Consider the following 18,782-nt stretch of genomic DNA (forward strand, 5'->3'; position numbering starts at 1 on the left):
AATCAAATCCATTGCAAAATTCAGGTTATTAGGACCACTTTTATGGCTTATGATTTTCAAAATGAGATTTTTTTTTCTTTCACTTCAAAGACTGTTAACAACCAACTGGCAAGGAGGTCTGAACTTCCCCTGCAACTAACATGTGTGCAAATGTCCTCAAGCAGTACGAAAACATGCAGAATAGTGATCATTCTTTAATAGTAAGTCAGGTTTAATGCACTTCTTCCTCCTATCTCCAGCTACTTTTTTCTAGCCCTTTGCCACTGCTCTGTACTGTCCCATCACTTTCTTAATTGGCTAAATTATGAGCACTGTATTATCTGGGCTTCTGAAATTCTCAAGGTTAAAAAACTACAAGTGAATGAGTCAGTGGCAAATGACCTAAGAATGGCCTTCTGAGGGCAAAGGACAGTAAGTTTCACAGTCAGGTTTATCATTCGAGAAAGTATTAGGGTGAATTTCCAGCAGACAATGAGCTGATCAAGATGTTACATTCCTGAGTAGTAGAAGCTTCTCTTTTCTCAAATCTCTTTCCTATCCACAGCTGTAAAGGTCTACTGCCTACATTACCCTGATGCCAGCTGGATTGCTTTACAACTCCCTTAACTCTCTGCTCTGGCAGAAAAAAGCTGCAGCAGCTTCTGACAAAACAATGAGTTAAAGGGGCTCACAGAGAGAAATTATGTGTACTGACAAGATACAGGTAATGAAAGAAAAGAACACAAGGAAGGAATAACCACGAGACCTGAGATTTAGTTAAACTACTGAATCATACCCTAACAAGGCTTGGTCAACTCTCCAAATACTACTATGAGGGTCTTAATTAAATTAATGCAGATCAATCTTCTGAATTGGAAGACTGGAACTTCAGCTTTATATCTTGTTCCAAAACTCAGAATAAAAAACCAAATCAGCACTTTAAATTTTTAAATTATATGAAACCATTTTAAAGGAAAGGAACAGCAATTCTAGACTGACTCTGAACTATATAATTAAGAATTATATAACAAAAGCCAAACCTTAAGACAAAGTACAAACTAAGTACTGTCAACAGGAAATTACTGTAATCCAATTACCTTGTTATATTTTTGCCGTTTTACAGAATCTAGTTTTCTGTTAATATTTTTGTTGTCAGCAGCTTGAGGTGAAAGTTCCTCAATAATTTTATTTATATGTCTCAGAGATGTTGTACATGATCTGAAAAAATAATAAGATTGCAATGAATTGGTAAATTGTAGAAAAGAAAACAGCACACTCTCGATTCTGACAATTTAAACATTCCAGGAGATTTAACTTAAGACTTAAAAAGCTCTAAAGGTAAGGTTCTGAGTAAGCATAATATATTTAAACAACACTGGAAATGCTAACATTTAAAAAAGCTGTACATCATAAAATAGTTTTAAACTAAATTTTGCTAATAGTAAAATTCCAGAAGTACTTAAACTGAACAACTACTGTAGTATTTAGTACTCAAAAGTTACAAGTCTGATGAGGACAAGCAAGAGTGGTTGTTTTTATTATTCAAGGTAAACAAAACAACCCAAAAATCTAAATGGGAAACCCCATGTTTTAATTTTCTAAAATGGTTTTAATGGTTTGATGCCATTATATAAGGAGAAATATTTTTTATCTTTTATGCAAAAAGTAGATTACAAGACAAAAATGCAATTTTACGAGACAGACTAGTTCAAAGAATTAAGAGCACATCAACATTAAACTTCTCCTACTCATGCACTACCATTTTTCATGTTTCCATATAAAATAAGAAATTCAAGTAGAACTACATGCTACAACCTAATGTTTCTGCTGTTGAATTCATTTGCAAGGAAGAAGGAAGTGCTCCACCACCAAAAGCAACAAACCTAGGCTTGTTAATTCATATATCAGAATACTTCATAAGGATAGACAAATTAGAATCTCAAAACATTATGAAAAAAGGCAAAGACAACTGTTCACAAGACCTGCAAAGCAGCCATTTCCCCCCCCGCCCTGTATGCAAAGAAAAGTACTAAAGAAGTCTTCTCTGTTGCCAGGGAGGAAATTTTTGGGCCACATTTACTTGAGCTCTAATCTAAATTCTACCACTGTAATCCTTCCAAGGAGATATATTCTACCAGCTCCCCAGCAATCACTGCCATCCTTACTTCTCCATTCTCTTTTAACATTTTTGAACTATCCCCTTTCTTTCTCACTCTCCAGTTGTGCTGCTTTGCACCATCCTCCTGCACATCTCCTAATTTTGGCTCTTGCTTCCTTGGCACTCTCTTCCACAAAACTTTAATTAACAGGACTTTGGAATTTAAACTGGATTTAACTTCAAACAATTTTATTATCCTTTTTCTGCTTAAATTTGTGTGTATATTATAGAATCATGCAGCTTCTAACACAAACTCTGCCAACTAAAAACCACTTCTTCCCTGATTTTTTCTCTAGTCATGCATACACTGTGCTACAGGATTTTAAGGAATTCCATCATTCTTTACTCATGTCTAAGTTTTGTTAGTCCCTTTGCTCAAAGTCAGCTACACCTGTCAGTTTCCTCAAAAATCAACTTTCAGATTCTCACATTACATTTTATGCAGACAAGATTGTGCAAATCTGCATAAACCATATGCAGTCCCTCATGTAAATCTTGTTTTATGACTTGGAGTGAAAGGTGAAAATAGAGGGATAAGAAAAATCAGAGGACGCTTGTGAAAGAAAAATGGGAAAACATAAACTAATTAACAGTGCTGCACATCACTCTTTCAATAACCACATACTCAACTGTAATGGTTATGCTGCTCCATTCTTTCTCTCAGTAACACCTTACTCATTATGTTTTTCTGCTCCACAACACTCAAAATTAGATTTCAGTGCTGCAAACTTATTTAACTTCACATCTCCACACCCAAGCTGGAAAATTAATGAAGTACATATAATTGAGACCTACAGCACTCTAGAGCACTAAAAAAATACCATTAATGCAATACAGGGAAACATACACCAGTAGAATAATTTACCTGCAATAGTTCACATAGTAACTCCACAATGAGACAGGAAACAGAAAGGGAGATCAAAACTGGAAAGATTACTGGGTCCTATTCCTCAAAGTCTTCTACTACCAATAGTATCAATGTTACTCAAGCATTTGGTTCTTTTAATGTACCATTAAGCACTTCTTACAAACACTTGTGATAAGGCTGTTTTGGTTGTAGGACATCCATGAGATGGAGTCATCCAAGTTACAGAAGGAACATAACTCAAAGCAGACGACCCCACGAAACATACAGAATTGAGGAAGTGACACTTCTTCTGACTGTAACTTGCAATAACAGAGTATAATGCCATTCTCCACTGCTCAGAAAACAGATGCATCTTGGAGAGGTAGGAGACAAAGCAGAAAAAGGAAGTGCACTCTACACTGCTGCCTTGATGCATGACTGGATTAGTCAAATAAAAGCAATGAAGCATTGTCTAATGTGAAAAATATTTTCTTCATTTTTAAAAGGTGACTCCAAAGAGTACCTGGGATCACGCACTTTATAAACATCTTTTTCTCTTTATGATTTTAAAAACGTGAGACATCAAGTCTCATTAGATTGTCAGTAGTAGAAAAAAAAAAACAGTAAGAAAAAACACAATTTACCTTAAATCCTCCAGTACTGACTCATACTCTTTTGATGCATTAGCTATTTTTGCTGCTTTAGTCGCTTCATTAATTGCATTATCTACTTGCTGAAGAACTCCTTGCTCCAACACATCCTGGTCATAGACATCAACTCCTAAATCTTTGAGCTCAGCAGCATGTGCACTACATGAGACAGACTGAATCTGCTGCCTGTTGATCTGTAAAAGGGGATGTCCTCTTCTGGGAACCTCCAAAGGAACAGCCATGGAAGTGGAAGCCTGGCAGTCAGAGCTGGGAACTCCGATATTATTACCCACACCATTGTTACAAATGCCATTTTCCTGTTCAGCTCCCAAGTCCTCATCATTATGCAGGCAATCATTGCTTGAAGTAGTGGCAGACTCTTGTTCTTGGATACTGTCTGGCAGGTGGCTCTTGTGTGTTGGCATCCTCTGCTCAAAGGCAACAAAGAAGCACATTATCATAAGAACATCCACACATACAAAGCTCCTCATGAAGACTGCGCCACCCCAAAAAGTACGCAAACCAATAAGCAGGTTTATAATAAATTCTTGTTTCAAAACACCTGGTAGTCTACTTTTCCAGCAGTCATCCCTTCAGAGACATCTCCACACCAACTTCCACTATCAAAAGATGGCCAAACCCTCTCAGAGACAACTGTGTTTAACCCTCCTGGAAAACACTGATATGAAGACAAATAAGACAACGTGTAAAAATTACTCTTCTTGCCAGACAGTGAACTCAGTCTTGTGTGTAAATGGTCATGCTCCAAAAGACTGTGACATAACAAAAACATATGCAACTTAATATACCCAAACCCTAAAAATACAACTTTCAGAAACAGGTTTAGACTTGCCAATGAAAGCACCAGAGAGTGTAGAAGGCCGTAAGCTTTAGTTTGACAATTCAGCTTTAAAGTGGAGGATAAAGCACCTCATTTCTCAGGACATTAATGCAGGACTGACACAGTAAGGCAAACCTGGAGCTGGTGCGGTTCAGCAACCTCTCCTAGCACGGCAGCCCACGGATCCCAGTCCCACCTCACGGTTTTCTCCCACCCGCTTGGAACACGCCCGCAAGGGCTTGGTCCTGCATTGAGGCACCAGGTACCACACCACGCCCGGCCCGCCTCCTCCGCGGAACCCCGGGGCCCTGTGCCCCGCCTGCACCAAGCGGTGCTGGGGCAGAAGCGCCGCTTCACCCACCTCTGCGTGCGAGCGAGCGCTGGGCTGGGACGGGGCTGCGGGCTGGGACGGGCAGGCGCGGGGCTGCGGCTCCCGCCGGGCTGTGCCCGAGCCGCGGCCCCGCAGCGGCAGCGGCAGCGGTACCGCCGGGCCGGGCCGGGCCGGGCCGGGCCGCACTGCTCGCACCGGCACGGCTCCGGCACTGCGCCTGCACGGGCCCGCGCCGCGCCGCGCGTCACTTCCGCAGCGGCGGGGCCAGCGCGGCGGCTGCGCGGGACGGCCCGGGGCGGCGCGGCCTGGTCCCGTCGGCGCCTCCCCGGGGATGAGCTGGTGACGGGAGCAGATACGGAATCTGTCCCGCCGCTCCCTCTGGCCTTCTGCCTCCCCATTTAGCGTCGTGAAACTCCCGCATCCGGCTTCCACTCCTTCGGGCAGCAGAACTGAGTTTTATTTGCTGGCAGCCTTGGTTGGTCTGACTGTGACAGGATAAATGTATAGCAGAACACATAGATATTAATAAATAATTCCCAAAAATGTTGACGGCTTTTTCCCGGCTCTATTCTGGACAACAGTTTCAGGTCCTTGACATTCCTTCTTTTCCATTAATTTGTTATTGCCTTGTAATGTGTATGAGTCTCTGGAAAACACAGAATGGGTTTTCTAATACCTGTAAGACCTGGACCTGAAAGGTCATCATGCAAATAAAGCAATGTTATATTGATAAACTTTGTTTCCTTTGCTCTGAAATACACTATTACTGCAAATACCCTTTAGTACTTAGTGACTACAATGAGGAAACTTCTAAATCTTCATTGCCATGTTCTAAGTTGAAGGAATGATGTTTTGTAACTGCTGAAACAATTTAAAATGTGAATGTGCAAGGCAGCAGCCAGGGACATTTAAGGACAGAGCAATGTCAAGCTGCTGTCAAAACTAAACTATGGCATGGAGGGGTACGCTCAGTGTTCCAGAAACTGATTACTGAAGGTCAAAAGATAAGTTGCCCTGGAAGCAGCTAAAAGGGCTTTGTATTATTAGCTAGGAGAGAAGTTTTCAAATGACAGGCTGCTTTTTTCCCTAAAGGAGGAAATGGAAGATTTTCCTACATGTTAGCAGACTTCTATGGGTTAAGAGATCACTAATGTCAGAGATGGTCACTACTAAGATGGGAAGAAGGGCTATAATCCAACCTTAAATATTATTGCATCAAAGCAGTTACGCTGTATCCTGACTGACTCCAAGCGTCCCAGGCAGAGCTTGCTGATAAAGATCCCTGTTGTGCTCTGTATATAAGGGCATATATGGGACTGAAAATGGGCTTTCTGGGAGTGTTCTGAAACCATGATGTAGAAACGTGGGAGTTCCGTAGCTCATCGATGACATCTGTCCAAGAAACACCACAGACTCTGGGAATGACATGTCAGTAAAAAGCAAACTGTACAACGAGTCTGGGCAAACTGGGTGAGGCTCCCAGGTCGTGTGTGACACACACAGGAGGCTGTTTGACTGAAGTCTGCGGAACCAGATCCTCCAGCAGCTGAAAATCTACATGGCTCCATTGAAGTCAGAGCAGGGAGAGATGCCTTAGGCCTTTAAAGCTTTTTTCTGTGGTGGTTCATCCTTGGTGCATTTGCAACACTATGTCTTTCTTTAACCTTTCAACCTCGACACACAGTTTTACCCGAGCAGGGCAGATCTGTCATTTCCCTCTGTTTCCAGCCTCACCTAATGACTGGAACAGTCTATTGTAAAGGCTGTAAAAATACAAAATCTGTATTATAAGACGGAATTTCTTTGAAGTCATATTTCCAGTGCAGACATTTTCACACAGAAAATTAATTTCTAACGAACCAAAAGTTCAGTTCTGGTTTTGGCTACATACACATATGGCTTCTGATATTTTCACATAGCATGTATGCATGCATGTTTATATATTGCTGAAGTATTTAATTGCATTTATGTTCATTTTGTTCTCCTTTTTTTTATTTTTCTACATGTAGATAACTGCTTACCACAGTGCAGCTAGTCTGCTAAATCGTTGGCAGTGTGGTTTCATGGGCAGGACAAGTTCTGCTTGTTTGATTAGGTTTTTCTTCATGTTGCAACATAGCCACAGTCTTCACCCCCTCATATGCAAGCATTAGTGATGACAACTGTTGCTGGAGCTGGTTTTGGGAAGGTTTGATATGCAGACATTATGCTCTTTTACTTGAACTGGCAAGAATGGGAAGTTAAACTGCATCTTCCCTTACTACCACCCTTGTGGGGTTTCTGGGAAAGATCCTGGCAGACCATGTGAAGCAGCAGCTCAGAGCTCAGCTGTTGGATCTGGAGGGATCTGAAAAAAATTAAACAGACCCCACGGAAACTCAAACAGAATAACAACTTGGAAAGGAAGCAATTTGTTTCTGTGACTCTGAATCGGGTAATGAAAAATTACGTTCTGTAAATTATGCTCAGTGATTAGGGAGAAAGGGGCAGTGATTTAATTTTTAGTCCATATTTTTTTCAGTTTCCTGCTCTAAAGTTATCCCTATAACTATGATAAACACATCTGAGGGATGCACCCAGTATAACCAGTAACAACCTACCGTGTCTAAGTGCTGGTTCTTAGCAGATGATCCTCTCAAGCCCTTTGTGCTTGGCAGCCTGGTTGTGCTGCTAAGGGTGTGATCTGCTGGCAGTTGGCCAAACATTCATTCTTGCTTTTCAAGCAGGCCTTTCCTCCACAGATTTTGGTATGTATTTTGCCAAACTGGAGGCTAAGGATGGTCTTTGTGACAGAATATATTTATGGATTTTGTTCTGAGGAAATGCTTTATGTGGACTGTGACTGATCACAATGGAGCAAGCACAAAGAAAGGCTTGGACTGACTGTCTAAGAAAGAGCTAATCCAAGCCAGTACATTTTCAGAGTTAAGTGACGTGGGATTTGAGCATCTTTGAGCTCTCATCACACCAGTGTTTACATGCATTTAGGTGACCTGAGATGGCTGAGCCTCAGGCGTATGACTGCCACTTTTCTTTGTGGAGCAGTCCCAGTGGATGCAGTGCTTTGCTAAATATTTAAAGATGTTCCTTTGTCCCAAAGTGCTTAGGCCTAAGATTTTCATTTATTCATAGAGCTTAAGCCCAGACAGGACCATTAGATCATTCTTTCTGACCTCCTGTATGACACTAAAAATACTCAGTAACTTCTATAACAGGTCTGAGTCTTGGAGACGAGGTGGCACAGATGACTTGCCAAGATATCACATTTTGATTTAAATTCACTGAACAGTAGAAAATCCACTACATGACTTGGTAGATTGTTCCAGGGGCTGATCCTTCTAGCTATCTTTCATGCAGCCTTAAACATGCTTGCTTTAAAAAAAATCGTCGTGCTTAAAAGAGAGGCTGGTCTGTTAAACACAGAGGAAGGAAAGACTTTAATGTAATTTTAGAATAAGCCACAACTTTGTAAAATCCTGAGGTTGAATTTCAGAAGAATAAACTTTCCCTTACCTGCTTAGACTTCTGAAATGGCATGGACACCAGAGGTTTCAGCTAAAACTTCCCTAAGCAGTATGTGCTTCCCTGTGCTATAGCTGTTCCTAGAAATACTGCTTTTGTGGCTGAGCTGATCAGCCGGCTATGCTTGTCCTGCCTGAGGCCAACTTGGAGGCTGAAAAATCCCAACACTATTTTGGAGGGGTCAGTTAATCATATATGGAGTGTCCTAGTGCCCACAGGCAGCACTGTTCTGCTGAAAAAGAGATGGCAGTAGCAGATTTTAATGCATATCAGTTTAGCTTCTCTATTTTTCAGTTCTTTCCTGATGAAGCATCAACTGTGGGTCTGAGCCAACACCCTAGGAGATTTCTGTGCTGGTGGTGAAAATGCTATACACCGAGGATCACTGATACTTTTAAAACAAAATGCCAAAACTGTGAAGTTGTGATGAAAATAGATAATAAATGATTTAAGGGCTGCATTACTTCTCAGGAGAACACAGAATTGCTGGCATCATTGGTAGAAATGGGAATTCCATCCACAGTAATAAAGCATCTGTATCTCTTTGTACCAACGAGTTGAGTGGCAAGTATCTCTCAGAGCCATGGCAGTGTAATAAAGCTAATATATCAACCTAAGAGAGATGCTAAGCTCTTTGAAAATAATTGTGTACTTGGCAAGCAATAACTGCTACTCTTTATATTGCAGAGAAATAAGATTGTTATTTTTTTCTTCCCTCACTCTCCCTGCTGTGGTGCATTTAAGAAATTAAATGCAGAAACGTACTCCTAATGCACTACTAGGTTGGAAAACTAATGACTGCAAATGGGAACAAATTCCAGAAGTAAAGGTTTCTTCCACTGCTTTTCTCTGGTTAGATTGCTCACTTTTTTTATTTCCAACAAATATTGCTAGACAGCAGCTCACATATAAGGAAGATCTTGATAATACCAATCTTCTAGGAAAGCTCTGTGATTGTGGTCATTTGGGCTGTATTTTTCTCTAAAGGAATTAAAAAGTGACTTTCTAGGTGAATCTGCTGCAGCTTGTTAGAGGCCTTTTTCTGAGCTTGCAGCCAGATCATTGCTTCTCGTGTGTCTTTGCTACAGATCCTTCATAGGTGCCTGTGCACAACGTTTTTTAAGGTCCTGTATAAAAAGGAGAAAAAAATTATAGAAGTTTTAAGAACTGAGTAAGCATGTAATAGGCTGTTGGCATCAATCTTCTGCAGGCAAAGAGGGAAGAAAAACCTGTGTGTTTATTGTCTTTCCAAACCAGCCTTTCACAGTGAACATACATAGTTGTTCACTGAAAAGCTTAGGGCAAAGCTCTGGCTCTTGCATCACAGAACCAGGATCTTCTACTGCTGTCTTACCCAGGCAGCCAAAGGCTGCTGCTTTTCACCTGCTGTCCACTGCTGTAGGTCTCCTTGCAATGACTACTAGCACCTGTGATGCTCCCAGAGCTCGCTGGCAGAGTCCTGCTCAGCACGTGTTTGAACTGTCAATGCTTGCCAGGAAGAGAAGCATAGTAAATATTTGAGTACTTGAAAATCTTTCACCTCCTCAAAAACTGGGCTGTCAGAGACCCGGTGGTGGCCACCTGCTGGCTTTAACACTAGAGGGAGGCATCGCCTAAAAGAAATCACAAATGCTTCCAAAATAGCACAATTTTAAATGATTTATATGTCTTGGAGGGGAACAAAACACTGATTTCTTTTTAAAGCCTCTGTTTTTATTGGAATACATTATGGGAGGCCTCATTTGTTGCTGAGAATGCTCTTGGCCAGAGTGAAATCCAACTCTCCTGATGAGGCAGGCAGATTCAGCCTGCGCTGCTGTGCTTGGTCTTAGCTGGGGTCTCCTGGGACAGCAGTTTGCTCCAGGCTTGGAGGTAGTGTAGCCTCTACAAAAAGCCCATTGCTGAATTGTTGTGTGACCAGATTTTGAATGGTGCACCAAAGGATTGTGTTGTTTTAGTTCAGACTGACACACTCAAACCAATTTTGCTGTCTGGCCTCAGTTTATACTCAGGGCAGAGGTCAGGAAAATGAAGTGTTGGTTCTGCACTCTGTATTCATTTCTCCCTAATTTCAAGCCTATAAGCCAAGTGATAGGGATTGGCTTAATGGTGGTGGCTATGTAGGAATGGTTGCTGTCCCTGAAGAGGTTTTTCCTCTCCCCCTTTATTAGCTTGTCTATTGCAGCATGGATCCTGTGGATCCTATGGATGGCCATAAAAATGGGAGGTAGTGCACATCTCCCTGACTCATTATAGACTTCAATGCCTGTAAACTGCATTTTTAAAATTGCACAAAAAGACCACAGAAGAATGGGAATAGTTATTTGTGGGCTCCACAGCAGTTGGCAGTAACTCAGAGTTGTATAAAGCATATATTTTACTGAGCAGAGAGCTGAGAAGGAAAGTAGGGTGAAAGAAACAGCCCAGGAGCTCAGGGTATCCTTCCCAAATCTTTCAATGAGTCCTGCTCAGTGGAGATGCTTATTTATTCTCCTAGAATTTTATCTGCCTTGACTCAGTTGGTGAGCACAGCAACACCTAACAGGCAGAGGTGGAAAAGCAGTCTGAGGTAGTCTTTTCCAACAGGTTGGAGGGAATGAAACATTGCTGAAGGAGCAAGAGAGGCAGAGCTGAGATGTGCAGGTGGGGGCAGAAACAAATGTGAACAGGAGATGTGTAGATGGGGACCAGAGAGGAAGCAACAGATGTGAAGAGTGAGGGAAGGCCTGTTTTGAAATCTGGGGAGCAGAATTAATTGCTGAGCAGAACACTGCACTGAGATATGTGGGTGGCTGCTTTGATTGAACTTAAATCTTTACATTTTGAAGTGCATCACACGTGCTGATGAGTTCAGGTGCTCAAAAATCACTGAGATGGAGGTTTTGAGAGATCTATTGTCAGAAGATGTAAGTTACAGACACTTCAAATGGATGACAGGAATTTAAAAGAATAATAAAATGTGTAAATTACAGCCGTAAAGACTGTTTAGAGTTACTTAAGCTGTTCCATGAATTTATCCTTTAACAAGTTCCAGGCAGTGCCTCTCATCCTTTTGGCAACACTTAAAGTGTCCTGAGTCTCTGCTGGAGTAGGACTTGGTGCTCTGTTCCTATTGCATCATGCTGCTCCATCTCAGTCCTAGACTGCTTCTAATAAAGGAACTATCACTGTGTCTGTCTGCCATTTCATTCTGTTGAATCCCTTGGATACCTCATCATCTGTGTTTCTCACCAAAGGCCTTGAAGTATGGTTTGTTATACAGCTAAAAGAAAATTGCATTGCAGAAGCTGCTGATGTAGTTCCTTTTGCCTTTCAGAAGATAATCCAGCAGATTTGTAGTTATTATAGCAGATCCCTGTTTAAAGCAAGGAAGATTTCTCAAGGTGCTGTTTAAAACTTCCTGGTTTGTGCTGCAAATTGTTAATCAGTCCATGACAGCATAAATAAAATTAGAGGGTTTAATTAAAACTAATGAATGAGTGAATGGAGAATACATAGCATGTTTCACTTGTAGTGCATGGGTGCTGTGAATAATTAAAATGTCAGAGAGTAGGAGATGTCATAGTAAAATTGTTAGAGCAGCAAAAATAGAGGCCCCAGTCTTTGGTAGTTTGTGAAGGTTTTGCTCTTTAAATTGTTGAAATACATTTTTATAAGTTAGGGGAAAATAAAAAGATATATATAACTCTGTTTTTTATTAGGATGGAGTCAAAGTTGGAAGCTTGGTGCCAAACAAACCCTACTGCATTTTGGATAGGTTTGCATGTTCCTGAAGATCTAACTATGTTCATACCATATTAATCCTACAATCATATCACCCAGGGGATTAGTTTCCTCTTTTGACTCATATATGTCTCTATTCTTGCAAAGTAAACTTATTATTACAGGCTATTATATTGTTGTTACTTGTTAATGTTCCATCTACTCAAATCACAAACATTCTTTTGATTTAAACCCAAACCTGAACCACAGGCTGAGCTGGATTTACCTCTGGCTCAGATTTGGTTTACATGACGTGGTCAGATACCAGGCCAAGAAAATAATTTTAACTGGACTGTTTTAAATAGATCCAGGGCGCATGAGGTGAGAATTAGAACGATTGAATCAGAAAAAGCTGATCAGATAGTTGTAAAGCTTGGGATTACATACTAGACCCTGAGTATAAGTTCTCAGAATAGTATGAAAACATCTTTCATCTTTCTGCTTTATAGTGGTTTGCTGTTGCCTGTGGTGCGAGGTGCTTTACCACCCCTCTGTGACTTATTCTGAGGTTGGTGCTCTTCTTCGCATCTCTGGACTTTTCCCCAGATCTATTCTGCTGACCCTGTGACATCTTCTGAGGCAAGGAGCCTGTTGGAACATGAAATAGTATATGGATAAGTGTTCTGGCTGCTGACATCACTGATGAAATAGTAATGCCCCTACAGCCTGCTTTCTGTGTCAGAATGACCCAAGGTGAGCATCAGTGAGGGACCTTACTCAGTGTAGGGGTTTAACTGTGTCTTTTGGGAGGTTTAAAAAGTACCATACCTCCATCAAATGCCTCTAGAGGCTGTGAGCTAATGGTAGGCAATACTAGATGTAAATTAGACTGGGGTGAAAAAATAAAAATCATCCATGAGGTATCTATGCCGTTGTATAATCCTAGCTCTGTATAATGAAATTTCTTATGATGGCTGAATAAATATAGAGAATTTTCATCAATTAAGCCTGGTAGGTCAAGATGATAAGAACAGTGCAAGGTTCCAAGTGGCATTATGGAGTCTTCCATGTCCCAACTGGGTATACAAAGCCTCACTACTAACAACATACACAATATATTCCCTCTCAATGCTTGGCTGCCTGTTTAGTAGAAGATCAGACGAGGTTATGACAATGACCCTGAGCCTTAAACATTTATAAAGGAAGAAGTAGGCTTTGCCAGGAACTCAAATTATTTCCTAATGTTATATGAAATACCATTTAAAAGTATGGCATGACTCTAACCTGTTTACCATTGCCTTAATGCATTAAGAGTCATATGGAAAAAGGAGTCTCAAAAATCAGAAGAAAAGATTTTGAAAAATATGGTCATTTTTTTACTTAAAAGTTTTCTTTTCCCATATATGTTTTTGGGCTATTTTGGTCCAAAATTCAAACGTTTTGGAAGGAGAGCATTGAGTGACTAAGAAAGAACGTAATTCTCCCTGCATATCACTTGGAATATGTTTGAGTTGAGGGAAATGGCACTAAAGAAAATGTGGGCCTTTCAATTATGCTCTAAATCCTAAATATCTGTACATTGTCAAAACAGAATAGATTTTATTTTATGGCTCAGGCTGTAGCATTGGTTACTTGGTTTAAAAAAAAATTAATAACCAACAATTTGAGCTAATTAGGTATGCTCAGTTCCTCTCATAAATTATACTGATTTATGTGAGTTCTTCAACTTTAATGGTTACATTAATAACTCACTACAAATTAACAATAATCACAAGTGCAATTGAGAAAATATCTTCCCACTCGTTACTTTAAGATTCAGTTTCAATTAAAGTGTTTGGTACTCTCTTTCAATCAACCAGGGCTTGGATCCTGCTCCTGGTGACATCACTGTAAATCTGGGGTGAGGTTTTTATAAAGTTAATGGCATTACTCCAGATTTATATAGATCTTGCCAAAAGCAAAATAGTCCATCAACTAAAGCATTCCCTTATCTTCAAAGGGAATTGGTTTCATCTGTAATAAAATATCTCAGGGCAGCCTAGGCTAAGCCTTGTTATTTGGCTTGACTGAGCTGCTTTGTGTGAATGAACTTTTTTATATTTGAGTCTAAAAGGTTGAAATCTATAAGCAACCTTCCCTAGACTACACTAGAACAGATCCAGGCTCTACAGAGCCTCTGCTAAGATGCTTTGCATTATGACAATATGAAATTAAGATTGAAAATGTTTGTTGGGCTTTTCAGAAGAACACATGTAAAAACTTGTATTTCCTAAATTCCAGAGGTTGACAAATATGATCAGAATGTAGCTGGAAACAGGCAGACACGAGTTGTTTGGGACCCTGTCCATACTGGTCTGTTTTTGCAAGGGATAGTTCTAATTAGCTGTATTCTCTTGCTGGTTATATCAAACAATTTTTTCCCCAAGTATGGATCAATCAGTTACCTTATTGGTTTATTTTCTTAGTTAGTTTTCAAGTGCTCAAAAGGCAGAACTTCAGATCAAGATTCCTCAATGAATAGTCCTCTGTTTTTAACTTAGGTTTGTTGAGTTTACTGCTTGCTACAGTGTAGGGTATACAGTGTATGCTTTTAGAATGTAGGAGCTCTGGCTTGCATTTTTCCACATGGTTGGGCAGCAATACCTTTGTTTAAGTATCTACAAAAGGTATTACTATGCTTTCCTTCAGGACACAGTAGGTACTGTGAGCCAATAAGTCCTGCATTAAAATATATGTCCTTGCTCAATCTATTCAGTATGTTGGCACACTTCTTCCTCATTCCCTTATCTTTCTGCAAGAATAAGACAAAAGTATATCAAGAATTGGTTCACAGACTCCACGTTTTTTTTCTAGTGGAAGCTTTGCATTCTTTCCATGTATGGGAATGTTGGCATGGTGCAGCCGTTCCCTCACGGTCAGGTAGGATGTGTGATACTCCTGGAAATGTCTGTCTTGCTGTGTTTCAGTGCCAGTGTAGGGAACATGGTCCTCCCAGAACTGCTGGGCGAGGGTAGATGGCTGTAGATGTCTGGTAGAGGGTAGGTGGTAGACAGTGCACTGTCAGGCTGGAGAAAAGATGCCTGGGGGCAGGCTGCTGACACAATACAACGTTGTCAGTGTTCAGTATGCTTTCCAGATGAGCAGGCTGAGCGAGCAGATCTAGGAACTCATAGCTCCTGCATCCTGCATCAGAAGTAAGAATTTTTTCAACATATACGTGAGCAACCATTATGGATATTCTCAGTTCAGTCAGAGAGAAAAGGAGAGAATTCTACCAGGCTGAGCCTGGGAAAGAGTTCAAAAGGAATGTAAATAATTCATTATCTTTCTTGTTGTTCACATTGTTTATAGATATTTTCTGCCACCATGTGCCATTCACAGCACACCAATGGCATGAGATGTTTTTACTTTGAGACCAATGGAATTGGCCTGCACGATGTGCTCGATAAAATGAGCGATGTATTTGAAATAAATCAGTTGAGTTCTCTTCTCGCCTTCTGACTTGGAGTCTTCATTATTCCCGTCCTGCCTCAACGGCGACAAACCATGGAAAGAACAGGAGAGAATTCCTTTGATTGTGTGGGATCCACCTATCACTGTTAGGGAAACCTTGGTGTTCTCTGAATATTTTGGTTAAAAATGTGCTGGTTTACACTCCTTCTCTTTGTAAAGTTGCTGGCAACAACATTAATTTTTAACTGGAAGTATTATGACAATGTCAAACCCCAAAATTTAGATTAAATATCAAAGAACATAATGACAGCTAAATTTATTACAGTTAAGTCAGCCTAAAGAAACATCAGAAAGCCTGCAGCATGGGTTACATACAACCATGATTACCCAAACCTGAGAGAATAACATGTGAGGAATAGTCTTAGATTCTTGTTTCTGAAAGATAAAGAAAAAGAACAGTAAGGAAGTTAAAACACTGGGGCAGAGGTCCAAAGGAGTTCAGGTATCTCCATCCTTAGTATGTAATTGGAATTGCCCTTGTCGCACCTTGTGTGTTGCTGCTTGTAATCATTAATCTGATTTTAGACTGTTTATGCCAGAAGGCTGTGGAGTCATGCAGCTGTGAATGAACGCCAATAACTAGAGTAGGATCAATACCTAATTCTATAAAGAAATCCTCTTAAAAAGCGCAGGAGACCAAAGCTGGGATTAATAGTCTTCCAGTGTACACCTCCAATTGCACGTCAGAGAGTTGTCAGTATCCCTGATACAATTTACACTGCCTCAAAAACACAAACCTCAGCAAGTACAGAAAGTGAAAGCACTTTTGGAATGATCTGTGCTGGAGTGATTCCCTCCACAATAGGCCTAAGCTAACCCAAACTGATGCTTTTTATACAAATGATTATAAATAGAAGCCAAAATTTTGTCAGATCAATAGTGCAAACTTAACATATTGGCCCCTTGGTGTCATTTGAAGAAAATTAATGCAGGGGGCCAAAGAGACAGAGTCTGCAATATGTAATGCTCCAGAGACATAGCTGAGATTTTGTTCCTAGTGTAGCAGAAATAAATGCTCTTGGCAAGTCATAGGGGAGGAATAAGATGTGCATAAGTAAGATTAATCAGTAAAGTCAGCATCTCTCTCATGAGTCATATGTGACATCAAAAAGGCCAAGGTTGTTGCATGTAAATTTGTGCTACTACAGGAAAGGAAAATAACAAAGAATCTCTTGTGCAAGTTGTGCTGTAGATTTGGATAACTGGGAAGCACTAGAGAGAATGGGGGTAGGGGAAGGAGTGGGGGCTTCTCTTTCCTCTTTCAGTAGGAAACTAAGTGTGAAATCATGGCCACATAAAATCACTGACAGTGCTGCTGTGGCTTTTAGAGTCAGGTCCTGAACATGCTTTGTATGCACTGGGTTACAGTGGAAGGGCAGAATTTCTCAGACTTTTCTTAGGTAAACTCTCAGAAGGAATGACAAAAGGCCAAAGATCCTCTCTCTGCTGAAAATGCTAGATCTGTTAAATCAGAGGCAAGAGAATTTTTCCTCAGTGAAGGTCAAATAGGCTTTTGTGAGCCACTATTGTGTGACTGAATAATGAAGGGCTGGAGAGAAAGAAACAGAGTGTGCCCGAGTATGCAGTTGTGGCCACCAGGCTACAGGTTCTTAGGTCATCTCCCCTTCCCCTAGTAAGTGCAGAAGTGACCTGATGCAGAAGTGCCTCTTTTTGTGGGCACTGGGAGCAGTTGATGCTGCTTTGCCTCCCCTTGCAGCAAACCACTCTGCTACCTGTCTGCCCTTTCTGCAAGGACAGGGAGGTGTGAAGGACAGAAAAGAGGATTCTGAAGCATTGTTCTCTGCTTCACTCCTAGATTTCCTGGCACAATCAAACTTTGTGATGGGCTAGACATGTTTTTGCTCTGCATCAAGGACAACTCTCAACTAGGTCCAGAAGAAAGCACATCAGCAGAACCAAAAGGCATTCTTTCAGCACATGAGACAGAGATGCCTAGTCTTGCTTTTTTTAAAGATTATGTTGAATGGGACAGATACAAGGTCTTCATCTGTTTACTGCCTTTTTTCCCACTGGTTCCTTCCCCTTCAGTTTACTGGGTCTTACTTTCAGAGCTTAGGGAAATTGTCAGGCACAAGCCACCCTCACTGGTAATAAGAAAGGGAGCAATGCTTTCAGCATAGATGAGATGACTGTCAGTCAATGGAAGGACTGCATTTCCTCCTGGAGAATCACATTTTGAGCTTCTGCCCGGATCATGCAGCTCAGTGGTGCTCCCATATGGGCCCAAGCCTTCAAGGCACAATCTGGCTCTATTGGTTTTGTGGCAGTGGTTGTCTAGGCAGATTCCCCCAGGACTGAAATGAGAGACCTCCTGTGCTGAAAACACTTGGGTCTGTCCAGATTGAGCTGCAGTGGGCTCTGCCATTAAGGTTTGTAATGGCTTATATCCTTGGGGAAAAAATCACAGGGTTCAGGACATGGATGAACAAAGGCTGGCCAAGCAGTTGAAGTGGCCACGTGGGCATTAAGTGTTGAGAATGCTGGGCACCAGGGCAGCAGGGTGGGTAGATAGGGGTCCCCATTTCATTTATATGATATGTGAAGCACTGTGGAAGAACATTTGTTGCTGCAGTATCAAAACCAAGCTGTTAAGGTGGACTTTTGTCTTGCTTTCTGTGATTATAATGCTGATCTGTTCCTCTCTGGCCGAGGCAAGTCCAACATTTCAGTACATTTTCCCCTTTTGTTCAAATACGTTTTTCACTTGCCAGTTTCCCCAGAACAGGAAAGCAAAGTGGTACCTTAATACAGTTTAGAGATCAATGATTGCACAGGCAAAATAGGATTCAGTGGAATAAAATCAGAGGGGGAAAGCATACCCTGCTTGCACTACAAACTCATTGTGTGAAGCATTTCAAAACGGCTTTGGATTCTGATGCCAGTAAGAAAGAAACCATCACCCACACGGTCCTACAAGATGGGGAAGAGCTGGAAGGTGCAGCAGGGCTGGCAGATGAGCCAGTGGTAGTGCCAGCAGGCTGAGCAGCCCCAGCCAGCTGGCCAGCCTCAGCCTGGGGGCCTGCTCATGTTTTGGCTGTGGCAGAGTGCCAGGCTTGCTCCCTGCATGTGCATTTACAAGGCACCAGTGCCCAGTTTATTTGGATACAAGGGGATGCTTTGTGGCACTGCACCCAAACTGGCATGCAGATAGAGAGCTTTATAAAAGCAGCAAGCCTTAAGACGAGCTCTTGTGTGTGTGTGTGAGCTGTTGGTGTAGG

General features: G+C 41.2%; 1 protein-coding gene across 3 annotated transcripts in view; it reads right to left on the reverse strand.

Annotated features, from left to right (window-relative positions):
- ERCC6 (ERCC excision repair 6, chromatin remodeling factor) overlaps positions 1-4,853 on the reverse strand; it is a 44,134-nt gene extending 39,281 nt beyond the window's left edge. The window contains exons 1-3 of one of the 3 annotated variants that reach the window (XM_068197586.1): positions 4,837-4,853; positions 3,629-4,062; positions 1,077-1,197 (exon numbers count right to left, since the gene is read on the reverse strand). In XM_068197586.1, coding sequence (XP_068053687.1) covers positions 1,077-1,197; positions 3,629-4,059 — 552 coding nt within the window. In that variant the 5' untranslated portion in view covers positions 4,060-4,062; positions 4,837-4,853. Of the gene's footprint in view, positions 1-1,076; positions 1,198-3,628; positions 4,141-4,832 lie in introns of those variants that run through there. The other 2 variants (XM_068197584.1, XM_068197583.1) reach the window with 2 other exon arrangements.
- Between the last annotated feature and the right edge of the window lie 13,929 nt (positions 4,854-18,782).

The sequence above is a fragment of the Anomalospiza imberbis genome, chromosome 8 (assembly GCF_031753505.1).
Source record: "Anomalospiza imberbis isolate Cuckoo-Finch-1a 21T00152 chromosome 8, ASM3175350v1, whole genome shotgun sequence".
Taxonomy (NCBI): Eukaryota; Metazoa; Chordata; class Aves; order Passeriformes; family Viduidae; genus Anomalospiza; species Anomalospiza imberbis.